This window comes from Lathyrus oleraceus, chromosome 6 (assembly GCF_024323335.1).
Source record: "Lathyrus oleraceus cultivar Zhongwan6 chromosome 6, CAAS_Psat_ZW6_1.0, whole genome shotgun sequence".
NCBI classification, from domain to species: domain Eukaryota; kingdom Viridiplantae; phylum Streptophyta; class Magnoliopsida; order Fabales; family Fabaceae; genus Lathyrus; species Lathyrus oleraceus.
In genome coordinates this window covers 461,538,533-461,558,696 of record NC_066584.1, presented here as the reverse complement: position 1 = coordinate 461,558,696, position 20,164 = coordinate 461,538,533, and the positions used below count along the sequence as shown (strand labels likewise).

General features: G+C 35.8%; 1 protein-coding gene, 1 long non-coding RNA gene and 3 other non-coding genes across 9 annotated transcripts; all 5 read left to right on the top strand.

Moving 5' to 3' along the window:
- Nucleotides 1–4,338: 4,338 nt before the first annotated feature.
- On the top strand, nucleotides 4,339–10,122 carry LOC127097624 (uncharacterized). Of its 5 annotated transcripts, none has more exons than XR_007793112.1 (5): nucleotides 4,339–4,459; nucleotides 6,486–7,912; nucleotides 8,014–8,109; nucleotides 8,184–8,798; nucleotides 8,905–10,122. It is a non-coding gene; the product is annotated as an uncharacterized LOC127097624 (long non-coding RNA). The 5 variants fall into 5 exon arrangements; XR_007793114.1 differs by adding an exon at nucleotides 6,048–6,088 and having other exon boundaries at nucleotides 4,350–4,459; nucleotides 8,184–10,122; XR_007793113.1 differs by adding an exon at nucleotides 6,048–6,365 and having other exon boundaries at nucleotides 4,350–4,459; nucleotides 8,184–10,122.
- TRNAP-UGG (transfer RNA proline (anticodon UGG)) lies at nucleotides 6,278–6,349 on the top strand. The gene has a single exon. It is a non-coding gene; the product is annotated as a tRNA-Pro (tRNA).
- TRNAP-UGG (transfer RNA proline (anticodon UGG)) lies at nucleotides 8,183–8,254 on the top strand. The gene has a single exon. It is a non-coding gene; the product is annotated as a tRNA-Pro (tRNA).
- TRNAP-AGG (transfer RNA proline (anticodon AGG)) lies at nucleotides 9,888–9,959 on the top strand. Its single transcript has one exon. It is a non-coding gene; the product is annotated as a tRNA-Pro (tRNA).
- A 6,718-nt stretch (nucleotides 10,123–16,840) lies between the features above and the next one.
- On the top strand, nucleotides 16,841–18,172 carry LOC127096241 (uncharacterized). Its single transcript, XM_051034832.1, has one exon. The coding sequence runs from the start codon at nucleotides 16,841–16,843 to the stop codon at nucleotides 18,170–18,172; it is 1,332 nt and encodes a 443-aa protein (XP_050890789.1).
- The last annotated feature ends 1,992 nt before the right edge of the window (nucleotides 18,173–20,164 follow it).

Sequence of the window (20,164 nt, the reverse complement as noted above, 5' to 3'; positions counted from 1 at the left end):
CATAGGTCAAATGTGAGTGATAATCATAAGTACGCTAACAATATCAATATAGTAATTAGAAATTGGGCTTAAAATCTACATCTAATACAATATTCGATGATTTCACGTACCTATAAATGATGCAAGGACTTTAATCATGGTGAAAATATGCAAGTTCTGGTCCTCCTAATGCTATGTTAAAGACGTAGATATCAATCAATTATTTTTCTTTATTTTTTATCCTGAAAGTAAAGTAAATTTTGAAACCATTTATTGAAAAACATAATATTCTTTAGGGCTCTTTCCAATGAATTAATTAGAACTTAATATAAAGGGGATATATAAGCACACTTCAAATAGAAAATAGTGTCAGCCAAATATTTTGAGTTAGTGTTTTAAAGTTTAAGACAAATGAATATAAATTTTACATGTAAGTGTGCAACATTCTGAGAACTTATCATGAAGAAGGTCCTATAGAGAAGATAGCAATAAGGGGAGAAAAAGTTGAGGGGTGGTCGTGGCCTTCCCACGTCCCCCCACAGTTCCGTCACTGGAAGCAATATGTGATATACTTTCTCGATATAACCTTGATGTTTCTAACATTCGTGGCCAAGGGTATGATGGTGCTAGCAATATGAGAGGAGAATTGAATGGTTTACAAGCCCTCTTTACAAAGGATTGTCCTTATGCATACTATGTTCATTGTTTTGCTCATCGATTGCAACTTGCATTAGTTACATCATCAAGAGAAGTCAAACCTGTTCATAAATTTTTTGAGAAGTTGATCTTTGTTATGAATGTTGTTTGTTCTTCTACAAAGCGTCATGATGAGTTACAAGTTGCCCAATTAGAAGAAATTGCTTATTTGTTAGAGATTGATGAGATTGTAGCTGGTAAAGGTGCAAATCAAGTTGGTACATTGAAACGAGCTGGAGATACTCGTTGGGGATCACATTACGATTCAATTTCTAGCTTGATAAACATGTATGAAGAAACTTGTTTAGTTTTATAAAAAAGCAAAAGATAGAGGGAGTTATGCTACACGTGGGGATGCAGATAGTTATTACAATTACTTGAAGGCATTTGATTTTATATTTATTTTGCATTTGATGAAAGAAATCATGGGAATAACAGATATGCTTTGTCAAGCCTTACAAAAAAAAAATCAAGATGTAGTTAATGTTATGAACTTGGTTCGTTCAACAAAACATCTTATTCAAGGTTTGAGAGAAAATGGTTGGGATATATTGTTTACTAAAGTGGTATCTTTTTGTGAAAAGCATGGTATTGAGATTCCTGATCTTAATGATGTTCATTCAACAACAAGATTTGGACGCTCCCGTCTTGAAGAGAATCAAGTCACAATTCAACATTACTTTAAAGTTGAAATCTTTTTCACTACCATTGACAAACAGTTACAAGAGTTGAATAGCAGATTCAGTGAGCAGACAATGGATTTGTTAACTCTTTCTTGTTCTTTATCTCCTAAGGATGGATATAAAGCTTTTATCATTGATACTATTTGTTCTTTAGTTGAAAAATATTATCCTATGGATTTTAGTGATCAAGAGAAGAATAATTTGCAATTTCAACTCCAACATTTTCTATTTGTTGCTCGTCAAGCATCAAACTTGAATAATTTATCAACTATTCAAGAACTATGTTCATGTTTGGTTGCATCCGGACAGGCTGAAACTTACTTCTTGATTGATACACTACTTCGTCTTATCATGACTCTTTCCGTTTCTACGGCCACAACTGAGAGGTATTTTTCAGCAATGAAAATTATTAAGACTAAGTTGAGAAACAAGATGGATGATGGGTTTCTTGGAGATAGCATGACAGTATATATTGAAAGGGAGATTAATGCAAGCATTAGTTCGGAGTCAATTATTGACGATTTCAAGTCACTCGGAACGCGTAAAGCATTACTTTAAGGTAGTTTTAAGTCATGTAATTTAAATTTTTAGTAATTAACTTTGTATTTATTTTAACTTTAATATTTTATTTAAAATACTATTTACATTTTATTTATAATCTTTATTTTACGTTAGCGGTCATCCCAAATTTTTTTATCTGGCTCCGCCACTGTTTGTCTCCAGAATCCATATTCAGTAATCACAATCAGATTATTCAATCTAAGAGCACATGAGAAGCTTCACAATATGGTAGTTATAAGGTGCATTAAAAACTCTAATATTTTCGTGAAGCTTGTTGTGTGCTCTTAGATTGAATAATCAGATTGTGACTTCACACACAAGAGGTGAATTGTACACTAGTTATCTTCAATAACCCAAAAATAGAGCATTTCATTGAGTGATTCAACTCACGAACCAAACAGAGACTTAATACTAAATACCCCAACCAAAGATTTTAATGGTTTTAGCTTCAAATCCAAACAAATACTTCCTAAAGAAAGAGAGATCCACTTAAGAGAAAAAAAAGAGCTTTTGGAAATTTACAATATTACCCTTTTTAGAAAAATTTCCCCACTTAAACACAAAATATTTTCTCAAAGCACAATGACCAAATTTATGTGAGAGAAAGAGGAAATATTTAGATAGAGAGTGAGAAATGTGAGAAATCTCACATTTTGGGATGTGAAAAGTGAAGGTAAATGCCTTTATTGTCCAATCGATTAGGTCATCCTTCCAATCGATTGGATGATCTAAATAACTGATTATTTGTGTCCATTTTGGAAAGATTTAATAGCGAGTTGTTATCTTTCATTAAGACACTATCACAATTGATTCTAGACTCGATCATACTTTACCTAATCAATTGGGTATATCGTCCAATTGGTTAGGCAATTCAAATAAATAAGTCATAATCGTTCTCATAATTTCTAATTCATTTGGCTAGACTCTAAAATGATTTTAGGTGATTTTATTTGAGAAATAGAGGATTTTTAAAAAGGTTTTAATGATTATGTGTTTTAGACATATTACTTTATGAAAACACCCTTGCGTTTTTATAAAACACTGATCACTCAAATACGATCGAACGAGCACCAGAGTGACCGTGTAAAACTGCAATTTGGTATGCAACAACAAATTTCAGAATCTCCGACGTGTTTGGGAGATTGACATCAACAAAGAGTCGATGGGCAATGGAATTATTTCGATTGGAGAGACTTTGCAAAAGAGATGTGTCGTCATTTTGAGGAATCGACGACAACACATCTTAAACGAACCAGTCATACATGGTGCTAGACAGACTCAACATTATATGTCATGGTTTATGTCGGTTACAACACCACATTTTGTGTCTGAGCCAAGTATTTGATTGATCCACGCCAAAGAACTTCGTCATCAAACGTCCAACAACAAATCCCGCCCAAGAACAATGTCAACCCACCCAAACCCAACGACCAACCTCACACCATCACCCTACCATATACATCCAACCACCAAACACCCAACCTCACAACCAATTCATGTCACACACCCAAATTCAAAGTCAGGAACCAAACCCTAACCACCAACAACCATACGCAACCACCACATATGTCTATAGCCCGAATGATTCATACGATTCAACCTCATGCCATCGTAGCCCCCCACTTATGAACACCCAAGTATCCCATCGCCATAACACCCAACCATTGTTTGACTTTAATACACCACAAGAATCATTGCTTTGTTTCTAAAACGTTTCAATGTCTCAATTCGGGCAACCATATTGTCCACAAACCACCTAACCACAATGAACCAACTAGGATAACATGAGCACCGAACTCAATTACGGAAGCGCCGTTGGCGACAACCCCCAACTATTGGGGAAAAATGATGACAAATCTATCAAATATCGCAGGACCTTCCACCGGACTTTCACATCAGCCACCATTGCATCATGTCAGCATTCGAAAACTCCAAATACCTAAGAGAAATCGAGGGAGACCTCGAAGGCAGGCTAACACATTGGAATGTGGAACATGGGGACGTTTCAATCAGACGGATCATTGATTTTCTTATCAATTGTTATGTATTTTAACATAATATTATAATATTAATAATTATTTTTCATTTACCTATTTAATTTAATTATTTTTAAATATAAAATTTTAATTTTTAAACTTTTTATATAGAGCATGCGCCACATGCATTGACGCATACATTATTGTATAAATGCGTCAATTACATTATCTTTATTGCATGCATGCGTCAATGATATGGACGCCTATACTTAATAAAAAAATAGATGTGTCAGTCCAACTAACGCATACTTTAGGAAAAATGGTTATTTCAGTAAATATTATAAAACATAATTATTTTAAAATTTTAATTGAAAAAATGGTTATTTAAAAAAAAATTCACAAAAATAAACTATTTAAAAAAATTGCATTTGGCATTCTCCTCCACATATTTTCTTTCTCCGCTCAAACACCGAACCCTATCTCGCTTCTTCCGTCTCTTATCAACACGGACGGACACATGCATCATTACAGCAGAACTTGATTTTGAACATAACATCACATCAGGTTATTCATCTTCTCCAATTCCATTGCCTCACTGTTAACTTCTTCTTTTCATCTTTATTCAAACCATTTGGCTTTTAATTGAATATATGTCCTTTTCGTGAATGCCTTTTAACTGTTTGTTGAAATGTTTCTTCCAATTGCTTGTATATATTTGAATATTCTGCTGTATTTTGTGGTTACATCTTGTAATTGGGATTGTACAAATGTCATTTTTGGTGTAGGGTACTGTAAATATACATGAGTTCACTTTCTAAATGTATACAATGTTAGACTCATACATGGGATAGTAATATGGTCTCAATAGTGGTTATAGCTTATAAGTGGTGACCATTTTTTGACCTTACCGGTTGAGAGCAATGTAGGAGTTTCAAAGTTAAACTGCTCAAAATAAGTTCTAATTCCTTAGGCGAGTTAATGTTATCTAAAACATGAATGAACACTAATTTTTTCGAACACATGCGAACAACTCTATATTCCTATGGTAATTATCTAACATGAATATTAATCCTAGTTCCAGTTTACACTATCTATTTTTCAATAGTGAATTCTTCCTAAAATTCAATTTAGAGTTGATCGGATAAAGAAAATCAACAAAAATGGGAATTATTGAATAACCATAAAAAACTTCAATTAATGTTCCGTTAATGTCCATCCTTCATGTGGATTTGATGGTTTTATGATTTCATATCAAGCTCAGAAAAAAAGTTGGGCTTCTTCTAGCTCAGTTATAGGTATTAATAATTTGTCTGGTTTGAATAAGGCATTTGATTCAGCCATAGCTGGTTCTCTCAACTCTATTATTGTTGTCGTTCCTCCAATTTCCATCAATAGATGTTACTCCTTGAAATTAGCTCTGGTTTCCTTCAAATTATGTAGCCAACCATTCCACTTCTAACACAACTGCTGTCCGTAGTAGTTCAGCCATGAAAAATCCTGTTGAACCAGAGAATTTTGCAAGTGCTTACTGACTCCCTTAAATTCCCCTTGACAACTTCTTTTGTGTCCGTCCCCTACTTCCACACAGTACTCGAGGGTGGAAGTTAGCGATGCTCTCATTGTCAACCAAAATCCTTACCTTCCTTCCATCTATACTCCTCCACAAATGTAAAGAAGCACACAAGGTTCATCTGGCATTATATACAATGAAAGCTATACAAACTTGCACTCCAGCCTATGTACGTCGTCCACATGCTCTGTTGAGTTGTTTTCCTCCTTTTCTTCATCACATCCAAAAGACCTAAACAAATGCCATGTTCCCTTTTATTTTACAACTCCGCTCTTGACAGTGTTCCCTTTTATTTTACAACTCCGCTCTTGACAGTGTTCAAGCTCCCACAATTCTACTCTGCCATCCAACTCCCTGGATATTACTTGAGCTGCTCTATCTGAGTTACTTCCTACACTTATCTTATGTCCTTGAGCCTGGTTGTTTCCTTCAAAAGTAACTGTCCTGGAAGAAGGATAATCCCTTGACATTACTTCTATCTTTCCTAGTAAGCAGCATTCGTTTCACTAGAGTTCAATTCCCTTCATAAATAATATGCACCATTTTCATGATCTCTGCTGCTAACCCTTCTTTTCTATGCAGTTTCAACTCTACTCTGGTTTTCTTCCTGCAGGCCACTAAGGGTAAGTCCCTGCTCCAGTCTTGATCAGAATACATAACGAGGTCCTATTGGATATGGATATTAGAAATAAATCTTCTCATCCAGTTGTTTAGTGATGACATATGGTGAAAATAAGAGGCATGGAGTTCAATTTCCCCCCTAAAACAATTCTCACAATTCAGTTATTTACAAACTAAAACTTTTCATATAAGGGCATTTGGTCTAGTGGTATGATTCTCGCTTTGGGTGCGAGAGGTCCCGAGTTCGATTCTCGGAATGCCCCCTTTTTGAAATTGAAGGTTAGGAGTTTAACTTTTCAATATATTTATTGAAATGTTGAAAAACAACCAACAGTTGTGTATCCAACTAAGGTGATCTGACCATTCACTAACAAATCTCTTTTTTTTCCTTCATGTCAGGGCATTTGGTCTAGTGGTATGATTCTCGCTTTGGGTGCGAGAGGTCCTAAGTTCCATTCTCAGAATGCCCCTTTTTTTAATTGTTTTGAAGCTCTGGAAGGTTATCATTGTTTAATTCAATATGAATAAACTACCGATTCACTTTTATATTTGTTAAAGATATGAAACTGACACGCTCGACTTATTTTCTGGTGTATTGGTTAATTAACAATTATGTTTCAGGACTTATTTGTTAAAGGTGAATGCCTTGAGATGAATGCTCTGATACATGAATCTATTTATCTATTTCTATTTTATTATTTTTATTCATTAGTTTTATAAAATATGATTGCGGAATTATAGCGTGACACGTCATCTTTCAATATGCCAAGTAATCTCTTTTTTGCCACATCAAATATAATTGATGTGTACACTCTCAATTATTTGTTATTCACCATGTCTACTTCTCTTGCATCTCTCAAAGAACTTCACTACTCTACACATTGCATGTTAATTAAATATTACATTAATGGACATAGCAAATATAATCTGAATGTGAACCATAACTTTTTTTATTGTTATTAATTTCTGCATTGTTGCAGTTTGGGTTTAGATCATTCTCTAATCTTATGACTCTTCTCCTTTCATATTGCAGCCGGTTAAATTTTTGAACATTACTTCAGGTTATGTATCTTCTTCAATTGCATATTGCCTCACCGTTTACCTCGTCTTTTCATGTTTATTCAAAGCATTTGGCTAAATATGTCTTTACCGTAAGTGCCCTTCAGCTGTTTGTTGAAATGTTTCTTCCAACTGTTTGTATATATTCGAATATTCTGCTGTATTTACATCTTGGAAGTGGGGTTATACAAATGTCATTTTTGGCGCAGGGCACTGCAAAATGTAAATACACTATCTATTTTTCAATAGGGAATTGTTCCTAAATTCAATTTAGAATTGATCGGATAAAGAAAATCAACGAAAATGGGAATTATTGAATAACCATAAAAAACTTCAATTAATGTTCCTTTAATGTCCATCCTTCATGTGGATTTGATGGTTTTCTGATTTCATATCAAGCTCAGAAAAAAAATTGGGCTTCTTCTATCTCAGTTATAGGTATTAATAATTTGTCGGGTTTGAATGAGGCATTTGATTCAGCAGCATTCCACTGTCTGAGGGATAGTTCCTCACTAACACCATATTCTTGAAGCTTAGTAATTAGAAAACTGTAGTTTAGCGGAAACGATAACTCGAGTATAGTATCGCAAAAATTCTTGTTTTATTATTAATCTACTGAATGGTGTTAGTTCCCTGACATCACTCCTATCTTTCTTAGTTAGCAGCATTCCACTGTATGAGGAATTGGGGGCATAGACAGAAATCCAAGTGCAGCATCAATCTCAGCATTGTTGGGCTTGCATTGCTTCATCAAAGTGGTTTCTGATGTATAGTTTGATTTCCATATTGCACTTATTTGTTTGACACGGAAGAACTATAATATTTGATGTTGATAACAAATTGATTTCACTGTTTTTTTTTTCTTCAGTCTTGATCAGAATGAATGATGAGATCCTATTGGATATGGATATCAAAAATAAATCTTGTCCACTTGTTAGTGATGACATATATAGGCAAATAAGAGGTATGTACTCCAAATTTTTCCCCAAAATAATTGTGCCAACTAAGTTATTTACAATAAAAAACTTTTTGTATCAGGGCATTTGGTCTAGTGGTATGATTCTCGCTTTGGGTGCGAGAGGTCCCGAGTTCGATTCTCGGAATGCCCCCTTTTGAAGCTGTGGAAGTTTGACATTGTTAATTGTTTAATTCAATATGAATAAGCTAGCTTCACTGACGCTGATACATGAATCTATTTCTATTTTATTATTATTATTTCTATTTTATTAAAACAGAATTGCAGAATTATAGCATGAAACCTCATCTATCAATATGCCAACTAATCTATTTTTTGTCACATCAAATATAATCTGATGTGTACACTCAAATATTTGTTATTAACCATTGTCCGCTACTCTTGCATCTCTCAATGAACTTCAATACTCTACACATTTCATGTTTTCAATTATGAGCTATGTAGCAGTGACACCTCTGAAAAGAAGGTGCGTCCGCGTTAGTCTTTGTTTCCGACACCGATAATTATTATTATGTTTAACTTATTTGTTTTTTTTCAAATTATTACCGGTATCGACATTTCAGTGTCGGTGTCGGTGTCGTGTTTCCGATGTCGGTGTTTCTGATTATGAGTGAAGCTGATAAAATTCTCAATTTAGCCTTTTCAAACAAAGTATTTTATTGGCTGGAAATACCTGAGTAAGTTCAATTTTCATGTGAACTTCAGAATTTTATACACATGCAGGATATTCTAATTTGAGTAATAGTCATTTTTGTATTGTGCTAAATGAAATTAGTAATGCAGGTGCTACAAGAAAAGAAGGAAGATTTTGATTAATACATAAGAGAGGCGCTTCCAATTGAGATTATGTACCATTGGAAATTAATCTGTTAGATTCTATGTGAAGATGGAAAGACTATGAAAAAACCAGGTTTGATGTAGAAAATCTGAAGTGTAAATGGTAAAGATGTTTTTTTACGACAATTTAATTCTATTAATTTGCCATTTAAATTTCTCTTGGCTCATTATTTGATTCCCTATTGTTATAAACTAGAACTTAACATTTATCTCACTATCATCTTTTTTTGCTAGGTGTAAATTGTGCGGTACTATTTCATCTTTTATTAGATAAATACGTGTAGTGAACAACTTGATTGCATCATTTAGTTATTCTTTAACTTTTCATAAAGTAAATATTCAAGTTACCCGCGCAACGTGCGGGTATATTAGTAGTCAAACTCTTCCTTTTACAATCACAATTGACAAATAATTTTGCTTTATAACAATGGGAAAGAATTGCATTGTTATATGAAATAAAGTGTTAGATGGTAAAAAGCCAACAATAAAATACTCGGGGTAGCATGAGTGAAGTCCCGGTCCATGAGGATGCTACAATGGAGAGAGTTGGGGTAGAAAACTAGCACCTATTGGAGATAACAGGTTAAATATCGACTTAGATGGTTATGAACATATATGGAGTAAACCTATAGATTCCATATAAGGAGAATAGATTCTATGGATAGTGGTGACACAATGATGTAGAGAAATATCATGAAATACTAATGACAAAACTATTAAGAAATGCATAGAGGACCATTTTTGCTATATATATGATCTATTCTATGTTAGTATTATTTATAACATTATGACGGCTTTTGACTCAAGTAGGCAACTTCACCTAGTGGGACAAATCAGATTGTTGTATAAGAATGTGGAAATGTAAGATGGATCATTTTCTTTTTAATTTCAACTGTGAAAATGTAAAATTGGCAATATGCAATCACTCAGGGCATTTGGTCTAGTGGTATGATTCTCGCTTAGGGTGCGAGAGGTCCCGAGTTCAATTCTCGGAATGCCCCCTGATTCCAAAATTTAGAGTTTTAACTTTTCTATAATTTAGTTAAATACAAATAAAGCTTGGTTATTTTAATTTATTGTTGAAGATCTTGAAGCTACAGGGTTGACAAATTAATTGGTAATGTGAATATGCATGTGATGCTGTTTTTAATGCAGGGTTGCATTGTCTTGCAGGTATGAGAATTGGTCCAAGCGGAAACACAAACATCCATACAGTGCCAAACGAGTGTGTGCTTCAGAGAGTTATATATATATAAACCTAAAACGTACAAGTTACATTTTGACTTCGACTCAACTGTACTCGACTCTGTCGAATACAACTAATTTCACAGCTACTTCGACTTCGACTAGGTTACACAACCTTAGTCGAATGCAGCTTTCTAGAAAACAGTTATTAGTATACTATTGATAGAATTGATATATAAGTGTTAATGTCATGGTTGTGCATGCGTTTCATAGGCCCCAAATTAATAAAAATAACGCAAAAACAAAAGCAAGAATCGCAAAAACAAAAGCAAGAATCCGGTCATCAGTAAATCCACCACCACCACTCTTTGCAAATTAAGAGACACTCAATATCAACATTGTATGAAAATAAGGTCATGTTTGAAATTTTATAGATCATTGATACACCCACTAGTCTAACTAACTTTTAGTTAGGAGTTGGTTCCATGGGATAATATATGGCAATGAGTGTGTACAATAAATTCCTGCGAGCAACTGAGCTAGCTATAAGAGTAACTAACTTGAGGGATTTCAACTATTTGAAGGTTAGTTGAAACCATCCTTTAACAGGGACCATTAAGTAAATAATGTAAATAAAAAGGTAAAATTAATTTTTTTATTATTTTTGTTTTTTGTTTTTTTATTGTTGTGTTGGGTATAAAAAGATTTCATTTGTAGAAACTCAATTCAAACCCCTCTTTCTTGTGTTTCCCGTTACCTTCAAGTACCACTACCAGTCTCATATGTATCATACATGATTTAATATGTTTTTCTCTCAGGATCTTTTATGTACCACTGTTAAGTGTTTAGCACAGACCGTACTCTAATACTAATTGAAGGCGATAAAAACACAAGGAGGGGGGGTTAAATTGTGTTAGACTTTTTTCTTTTTAAAACTCTAGTTAGATTCTAAACACAAAGTCTAGAGTCTAATCATAGGTGAGTGATAAGTAGCGAATAAAAAATGAAAGAAAGAAAGAGACACACAAAGTTATCTTGGTTCTTCTCACAAACTGAGAGTAGTCCAGTCCCCCATACACCTCCAAAGAATTTCAATATAATCACACAAGAATACAATTTACTCAACCACACAAGCAAGAGACTTTCAAACTCAAACATAAAGTAAGATACTTCAAGATGCTCAAGCACGCAAGCAAGAACCTTCAGATGCTCAAGCACGCAAGCAAGAGACTTTAAATGCTCAAACACACAAGCAATAGACTTCTAATGCTTAAACATTAAGTAAGATACTTCTAACAATCTACCTAACAGATAATAGATAAATGACTGTTTGGGGTAATACACTTGATATACAATCAGAGGTGTAAATATAATATAAGATTTTTTTAAGACTTAGGTATTTTTAAGATATACAAAGATAAGAAGTCGTAAGTTAAACTTGTGCTTATGTTTTGACAGAGTAACTTATCTTTGAATGTCAATAGTTTATTATGGTTTTTCAAGTCTTCAACTCTTTATATAGAGAAGGAAAAGATTCGTTGGAGAGTTTGCACAAGAGAGTCTTTGAAAAGCTTGATTCGTGGACGTTGAGATGTTTCTTTATACGGATAATGATGTTGAAAGGTCATTTGAAATTCCTTTGCTTCAAAAAGAATTATAAGTTACATCCCAACTGTCAATATGAAAAATAGCTTAGGTTTTCACGTGATCAGAAGAAGATAAAATAGCTACAGAGTTTGATAGTGACATATCAGATTCACCTTGATCTTTACGCTTTGACTGACTCTAGATTCTGATCTTCATAAGTAAACTTCTTCAAAGTATGGTCTTCAGAGGCTGACTTCTTCAGAGTCTGATCTTCAAAAATAGACTTCTTCAAAATTTGGTCTTCAGCTTCTGATCTTTAAGATTTTGGTCTTTAAGTTTCTCTTTATAGATGTTCACTAACATAACAAATACTTAGTTTATTCCTGAAATTTTAGTTTATGGTCCTACACACTTGAACAAATATTAGTATATCTAATTGTTCTTTAAATACTTTGTTATCATTAAAATCTAAGGGATATGGTACAAATCAATTTTATTACTAAAATAAAATTATATTATCTAAGGTTATTACTCAAATACAATTTGAGATTAAATCGTTCGTCAATTATTCATAACATTAAACATAAGCAATATTGAATATAAAAAGGAATATAATCATATAAATCAAAACACAACAAATTACCTAGGTGTAATACCCCAAATTTTACCCTCAAATTAGTCGATTCATGTCGCATGTCATCTCATTTTCGCATCAGCTAACTATTAACGGGTTGTGTAGTTTTGTTTCGTTTTGCAGAAACCGCGTCTGGTACACTTTAGTTGTTAAAGGGCAAAATGGTCATTTTCACTTTGTTTACTGACAGTCCTCGAAGCTAAGTTATCATTAGGGATTTATTGAATAATTAGGGCCTCCGCTTCCGAGTTTTTTTATTTCATTTTCATTTTCTTTGAGGATAAACAGAGATTCACGGTAACTTTTGGCATCAGGATTTTTGAGATACGGTAATTAATTCAACGGGCTGAGACTCTGTCGTCAATTGAGTTCCGAGACATTTATTTTGTCACTTGGGTTTGAGTATGTTTGAGACATTAAGCTGGTTCGGTTCAAATCGGGACAAGATTCCATGCGGCGGAAGTTCTGTTTTAATCAGTTTATTTTTCTGTTCTTCTGCTATCTGCCAGTTATTTTTGAAGCCAAAGCAGTAGAAATTCTGATTCAGATTCGGGTTTTGATTGCTGTTTAATTGAGGTTTATGGGCTGAATTGGTTTATGGTTTGGTATTTTATCAGAGACGCAAATTGAATTTTAATGCGGAATATATTTCTATTTTCACTGTTAATCGATTTTCTCTGCTTCCTTCCTGTTTTAATTCGTTCAAGACTATCATCGATTCTATCATCAAGCGCGATTTAATCTGGAAATATTGGATTGGAACTGAAGGTTACATCATGTTTTAAGCAACACGGTTTGAGATGACGAAGTTTAATTCATTTGGGTTTTTCTGGAATTTATTCATATTGGTTTCATACGGTGAAGTTGGTTTTATTATTAATCGTTTAAATTTAACCGATTAATTTCATTCAGAGAATTTTGACCAAGTTGATTTTTAATCAGATATTGTTTTGGGTCATTCGGTTGCGACAAAATTAAATCATGGAAAGAAGAATCAAACGTTGTTCTTGGGTAGAAATGTTTGTGAATTTTATTCATAAATAATTTTATTACAAATTATATGATCTTCATGCCGGTTCTTCATGTTTCTTCATCCGAGGTTTCCTTCCGTACCTGCACACAGACAAAGAACAGAAAAGCGGAGTAAAAAATGTTAGAATTTATTTTGACACCCTCGGAAAAATGTCATCACTGGGTGTCGGGAGGGCACGACAATTGCCGAAACCAGCTCCCATTCCGATTCACGACCTCGGCATCAACCGGTAGTATCCGTTCTTTTCGGGACAACAGAGAAGAAGAGAAAAAGAAGTCCTGGGCCGAAAATGATTTTGTCGGAAAATTGTTTCGAAGCCAAACGGATTACCCACGTGAATCTAAAATCCATATCCATCTATCAAGTAAATATATCCAAGACAAATCCAAATATCCAGATTTCAAAGCCAACCGAAAATCCAAATCTGGAGCTATGGATCCAAGAATAATATTTCGGCAAATCCAATGTCTGAAAATAAAACGGATATCCAAATCAACATCAGAAAAGAATCAAACTCATCCAAGATCCGTAAATCATAATTAAATCCAAAACAATACCAGCCAGCAAATCCGAAATAAAATCAATAAGCGTAAAATCCGGATCCAAAAGCACAACAACAACATAACAAAGTCGTTCAGTCAAAGACTCATTAATAATCTGTTCCGAAAATACCTCAACAAATCTAGCAACAACTTCAGCGGAAATCATGAAAAATCAAAGCCCACAGTGGATTCGAGGGGGATATAAATATTAAGAGGGATCCGCAATCCTGAGGGAAGAATGAGAAGCCAGAATCGAAGCTTCGTCGTAACGGATCAACGTCGGGAACTCGTGGCGGCCGTGGATCCTTCTGATTGCCACTACCAACGGGACCCATTACCGTCATCGAGCAACGCCTCAGTCGCAAAACATCATCGGCTAACGAACCTCAACAAACGTCGTCGATAACAAACGCGTATAGGTAGGATTTTATTACCGTAAATCGTTTTGCTCTGATGTGTGCATTTCAGGTTTAAGAAGAAGATGTGTAGGATAGAAGAAAGAAACATGGAGCATGCAACAATGGCCGCCGCCGGCGGTATAAGGAGAGAAAGAGAAAGGATTGACAAACCCTAGCAGCAAGCACAAAGCCAAATGACCTTTTTCTATTCACGTTTATGCTTGTCTGTTTGGTTTTAGTAAATTGGTATTAGTAATTGTTTTTTAAATAAAAAAGCACCACTAGGAGTCAATTAGTCATTAACATAGTAAATTGGAAAGTTTTCTCATAACTTCTAATTAATAAAATTAATAACGTTAATAATTGCTATTAAGTAAGATTTTTTTTTATATAACTTTTACGTAACAAATTTCCTTTGTTTTAAAAGCTAGGTACATAATTTATAATCAATTTTGTTTTTATAAAGTTTTTTGACGTCTTGTGAGGATTAAGTTAATTTGCCTGTTCATTTTCGTTTGCTTTGTTTTTCTTTAATAAATTTAAGATAGGGAAAGTAACTATAAATCATTCTCCACCGTTTAAAAAAGGATAATAATAACACATTTTTTTTAATATTTAGATTAATTTGTTTGTTATTTATTTACCACAAAAGTTAAAAATAAGTTCTTTTCTTAATAAAAAAAACCCTTCAAATTAAAACAATTTGTTTTTTAGGAAAAAGGCATTAACCTTAAAATAACCCTTCCTTCTCAGAAATATATAAAAAAAAAAATATAATAACTTTTCTTTTCAACAAAGAAAAATCTCAAAAATTCAGTTTTAACTTAGCCGTTTCATTTTCGTCTAACCCCCGTTAATTTGTTTGTTTCAATTTATCATTATTATTTCATTTGTTCGTTTTTGTTCCATGGATGTAATTTACGCGAGGCCATGGTCGCGGTTTATTTTATTTCGCATTTTTGGGGATTTGTAATTTACGCGAGTGGTCGCGATGCTTTCCTTTACTGCTTGCTTTATTTTCATATTTTTTATGCCTGCCATGTAATAATTTTGTTGCTTGCATGTTTTTACCGTCTTGCCCTCCGAAGGAATTAGGTTTAGCAGTGTGACCGCCGAGTCAATAACCCTAAATTTTGACCCTTTTCAAACCCTTGACCGTTTCCAAAACCTCAATAGCCTAGGCGTCCTGCCGTGGACGAAAACGCCCTTTACCCTAGCATTAGGTCAAAGAGTCGCCGTACTCTGCTTTAGGGTTTCCCGCCGTAGAATCCCTAATTTTAGCCCTAATTTCAATTCAACGTCTTAACGTAGAAATAGGAGTTTCAACACTCCACGTAAGCGTTTCCTTAAGAAATGCTTATTCCCCGTCGAAACCTTGACCACAGTCAAGAAGTGTCTAGCCTCCCTTTTGAGGGGAACTACAATTACTCTGATTCCATTCCCGTCAGGATATGTAGGCACAAGATGCGACGTCTTGCCGAGTAAATTTAGGACTAACCCCTTAGGTCTTTTAGGTCACTCTATCCCTTAGCTCATTATATATTTAAAGCAGATAATAAAATAAAAAAAGCATACAGTAAACAAAAGGTTCCTGTAGAATACTACAGAAGTTTAGGGTGCTAGTACCTTCCCTAAGCTTAGCCAACCCCTTACCTAGAGCTCTCCCCGCATTGTGTTTACGATGCAAAAATAGGTTTTTCCCTCTTTTGACCTTTTCCTTCGGATAAGTCAAAGAGCGGTTGTAAATTGAATTGTGATTCAAACTAATTAATAGTTTGGTATCCTATTTGCACCGCAACAGAAAATGGCGACTTCACTGGGGATCCACATAATTAAGGGTTGCCCCTATTTTGTTTATTGTATGATATTTTATACTATTAATTGTCTGTATATATTATTGTGTATTATGGGGGGTATCTTTGTTGTGAGATAAGTCCTACACCCGGATTTGAGTGAACTTATTATAGGAGGTGATAGATTCAACGAAGCTTATAGGGAGTTGAATCCTGACCAAGCCGACTTGAGAATCACCGCTCAGTTGAGGCCCTTTTGAAAGGTAGTTCTGTTGAACGAGTAATCGTGAAGACACTTACTATCTTCGATGGGAGCCTATGACACTGGGGACCGTAGTTACCTTAACACCACTTTGGCCTTATCTAGGACGTAGTGCGGGGACTATGAGGGAGTAATCCCAAAATAGTTGCTACGCGATACCACACTCAAAAGAGGTTCTCTTGAGAATATTATTAACCACCGAGTCAATTGGGAAATTGATAATATCCGAAAGATGGACTGATGACTTTGGGCACCGATTTAGAACCCTTGTTCCGCAGGTACAATTAACCCTATAGTACATACCTTTGTGGGATGGGTAGACCTTGACTTCCGCTCATATACCTTTAACCTAGGACTTTGTGTGTTTATGTGCATTACATCCATAAAACATCACATTGCATTACATCTCATGGACTTCAAACTTTATTTATAAACATCGCAGGCTACCATGGATTACAATAAGAGAAACACCTTGAAATACTCTTTTAATAATTTTAAGTTGGATGACCTAAGGAAGCTAGGAGCTTTGGTTGAAGATCAAGAGGGGTTCAAGGACAAGTACGGAAGGCTATTATCCTTATTGAGAATCCAAGTGAAGGATGGGCTTCTTTCTACGTTACTACAGTTCTATGATCCGGATTACCATTGTTTCACGTTCCCAGATTATCAGCTATTACCTACCTTAGAAGAGTACTCTCAGTTGGTGGGGTTACCTATTGTGGATAAGTCTCCATTCCCTTTCTTAGAGAAGGACCCTAAAGAGGAAGACATTGCTAAAGCCATATGCTTAAAGGTGTCTGACATCAAAGGCAATATGATCGCCAAAGGCGGAACTGTAGGGTTACCTACGCATTTCTTAATCAAGAAAGCCCAATATTATGCCGATCATTTAAGCATGCCTACCTTTGAGACAATCCTTGCTTTGCTTATTTATGGAATGCTACTCTTCCAAAGTTTTGAAGGATTCGTTGACATTAACGCCATCAAAATATTCATGAAGAACAATCCAGTACCAACGTTATTGGGTAACACTTATCATTCCATACATCTCCGGAATTTTCATGGTGGAGGAATGATCACCTGTTGTGTGCCTTTATTATACAAGTGGTTTATTTCGCACTTGCCCAAGTCTTTTTTGAGTCTTGACAAGGGATTTTGGTCACCAAGGGTCATGGCGCTGACACACTCGGACATCGTTTGGTATAATCGTGTGTATGATGGAATACTAATTATTGACAGTTGTGGAGACTTTGCCAACGTACCTTTACTTGGTTTTAATGGAGGAATCAACTACAATCCAGTCCTAGCTCGCCGACAGTTAGGGTATCCCTTGAAAGAACCGCCTAAAAGTGTTCATGTGGAGAAAATCTTCTTTAAGGGTGACAAAGAACTTCAAGATCAGATTGTATCCGTTTGGCGTCATTTGCACAAGAAAGGAAAAGAAAGTTTGGGAAAGATGAATTGTGTGTCTATGGAACCTTATCTTCGTTGGGTCCGGGAAAGAGCCATCAAGCTGAAGATGCCTTATCCTCGCCAAGATCCTTTACCTCCGAGAAGAGAACCTGTTTTAGTATTCATGTCCGAAGCTGAAAAGTTGGAAATCGCTTTGAAGAGAGCACAACATGAGGCAGAAACGTGGAAAAATAAATATCAGGTTATCGTCAGTGAGAATGAAGAGCTACAAAAGCAGCTGCAGGCGAAGAATGAAGAAGTGCTTTCCTACAAAAAGAGAAGAATCTACGAGGATTTATTTTCCTCCGACTCTCCGCCTACTCGTTGAAGTCGTGGACCACGCTTCCTTAGGGCTTTCGTAGCTTTTATTTAGCTATTTTCTTGTTAAGATTTTTTAAGAATATTTATTTGTAATCCATTTTCAAATCAATAAATAAAGATCCCAGTGGTATTCCGCGATATTCGTAAATGCTTGAATTCCATGAAATCTTTCATTCGCATTTTGTATCACATTTTGCATTTCATGTGTCTCCCGGTTGTCTCATACTCGGTTCTCTCGCGTACAGTTTCGTCACCCTGAATCGATATAACACTAGAGCTCAAGCTCGAAGAAGGATGGAAGAGCACGCTCAAGAGATGGATCCCGTTAACAACGAGCTAGCAGACCTTCGAGGGAATGTAGGAACAATTATGGAATTACTCCAGGTTATCAATGCAAAGATGGATACTCAGCCTACTGTGGTTTCTGAGATCAACACTACCGCTGCCGTAGATCCTCCGGTTGTTTCATTTGAGAACCCGTTTTCTTATGGTCTTTCGCAGAGTTTCATACATCCGCCTGTTGTTACGTCAGTTCAACAAACTATGCCAGTTGCACAAAGTGGTCAACAAGCCATGCCGGTCATACAGAATGTTCAACAGACTGTGCCTTTGGTTCCCGAGCCTCCAAAGGTGGTCCCTACCTTCACACAAGCTAATGTCCATACTCGGGTGCAACCTTATCTTAATGAGCCTGTTTATGAAATTCTGGATGATAATGATGAAGGGTACCAGCCGCGTGATAGGCTCCGTGAGGAGGTTGTTACTATTGATAAAATATTAGGAAAGATGGAAGGAGACCAGATCTTTAATGATGCTGCTAGAGACATCTATTTGGTTTCCGGTTTAGTTATTCCGCCAAAGTTCAAGACTCCGAACTTTGACTGCTATGAAGGGACTAAATGTCCGAAAATCCATTTGATAATGTAATACCGTAGGATGGCTGCCCACGTGGAAAATGATAAGTTGATGATCCACTATTTTCAAGACAGTCTGAAAGGTGCCTCGTCGAAGTGGTATTTAACATTGGACCAATCTCGCATCAAGTCTTTTCAAGATTTGTCTGACGCTTTCATTAAGCACTATAAGTACAACATGGACTTGGCTCCTGACAGGAGACAACTTTTAAGTATGACGCAGAAAAATTCTGAGACCTTTAAGGAATACGCCCAGCGATGGAGAGAAATTGCTTCCCAGGTTGAACCTCCATTGACTGATAAAGAATTAACTGACTGGTTTGTTGACACCGTTCATCCTGAGTTCTATGAAAGGATGGTGGGTAGTGTAACCACAAATTTCGCTGATATTGTTGCTCTTGGGGTGAAGGTTGAATTAGCTATGAAGAGTGGAAAGATGTCCAGTGGTTCTAGCAGTACGAGTTCAAAGGACCAAGCTAAGAAGACTTCCGTCAATCCTCAGAGAAAGAAGGAAGGAGAGACTCATGCTGTGTCTTCAGATAGGAGAAGGAATAGGCAGTATCAATATACGCCACAGTATGCCCAACCACAGGGATACCCGGTTCAGTATGCACCACCGCCATACGTGGCTGCTGTTGCACCATCTTTTAACCAACAAGCTCCACAAGCGCCCGTTTATCAGCCCATGCAACAGGTTCCTGGTTATCCGCCTCCAGTTTATCCTCCTCCGAATTATCAACAAGCATCCAACGCTCAGGCGAGTCAACAACCAAGGAACCAAGCACCTCGCCAGAATGCTCCAAGGTGACTATACAAGACTTGTCCACCGATTCCGATGACGTTCACCGAGTTGTATCCTTACTTAGTGCAACGCGGTTTGGTCACTACTCGAGCTTTGGGACCGCCTCCGAATCCTTTGCCAGCCAACTACAATGCCGCCGCTCATTGTTTATTTCATGAGGGTGCGCCAGGTCACGATTTGGAGAACTGTTATGCTTTGAAAAACCTTGTGAGGGATCTGATGGAAAAGAAGATTCTGTCATTCAACGATCCGCCGCCCAATGTCAAAAGTAACCCTCTGCCTG

What these genes read in the sequence shown, in the direction of transcription:
- LOC127096241 (XM_051034832.1), top strand. Translation starts at nt 16,841, where the DNA reads ATGGATTACAATAAGAGAAACACCTTGAAATACTCTTTTAATAATTTT.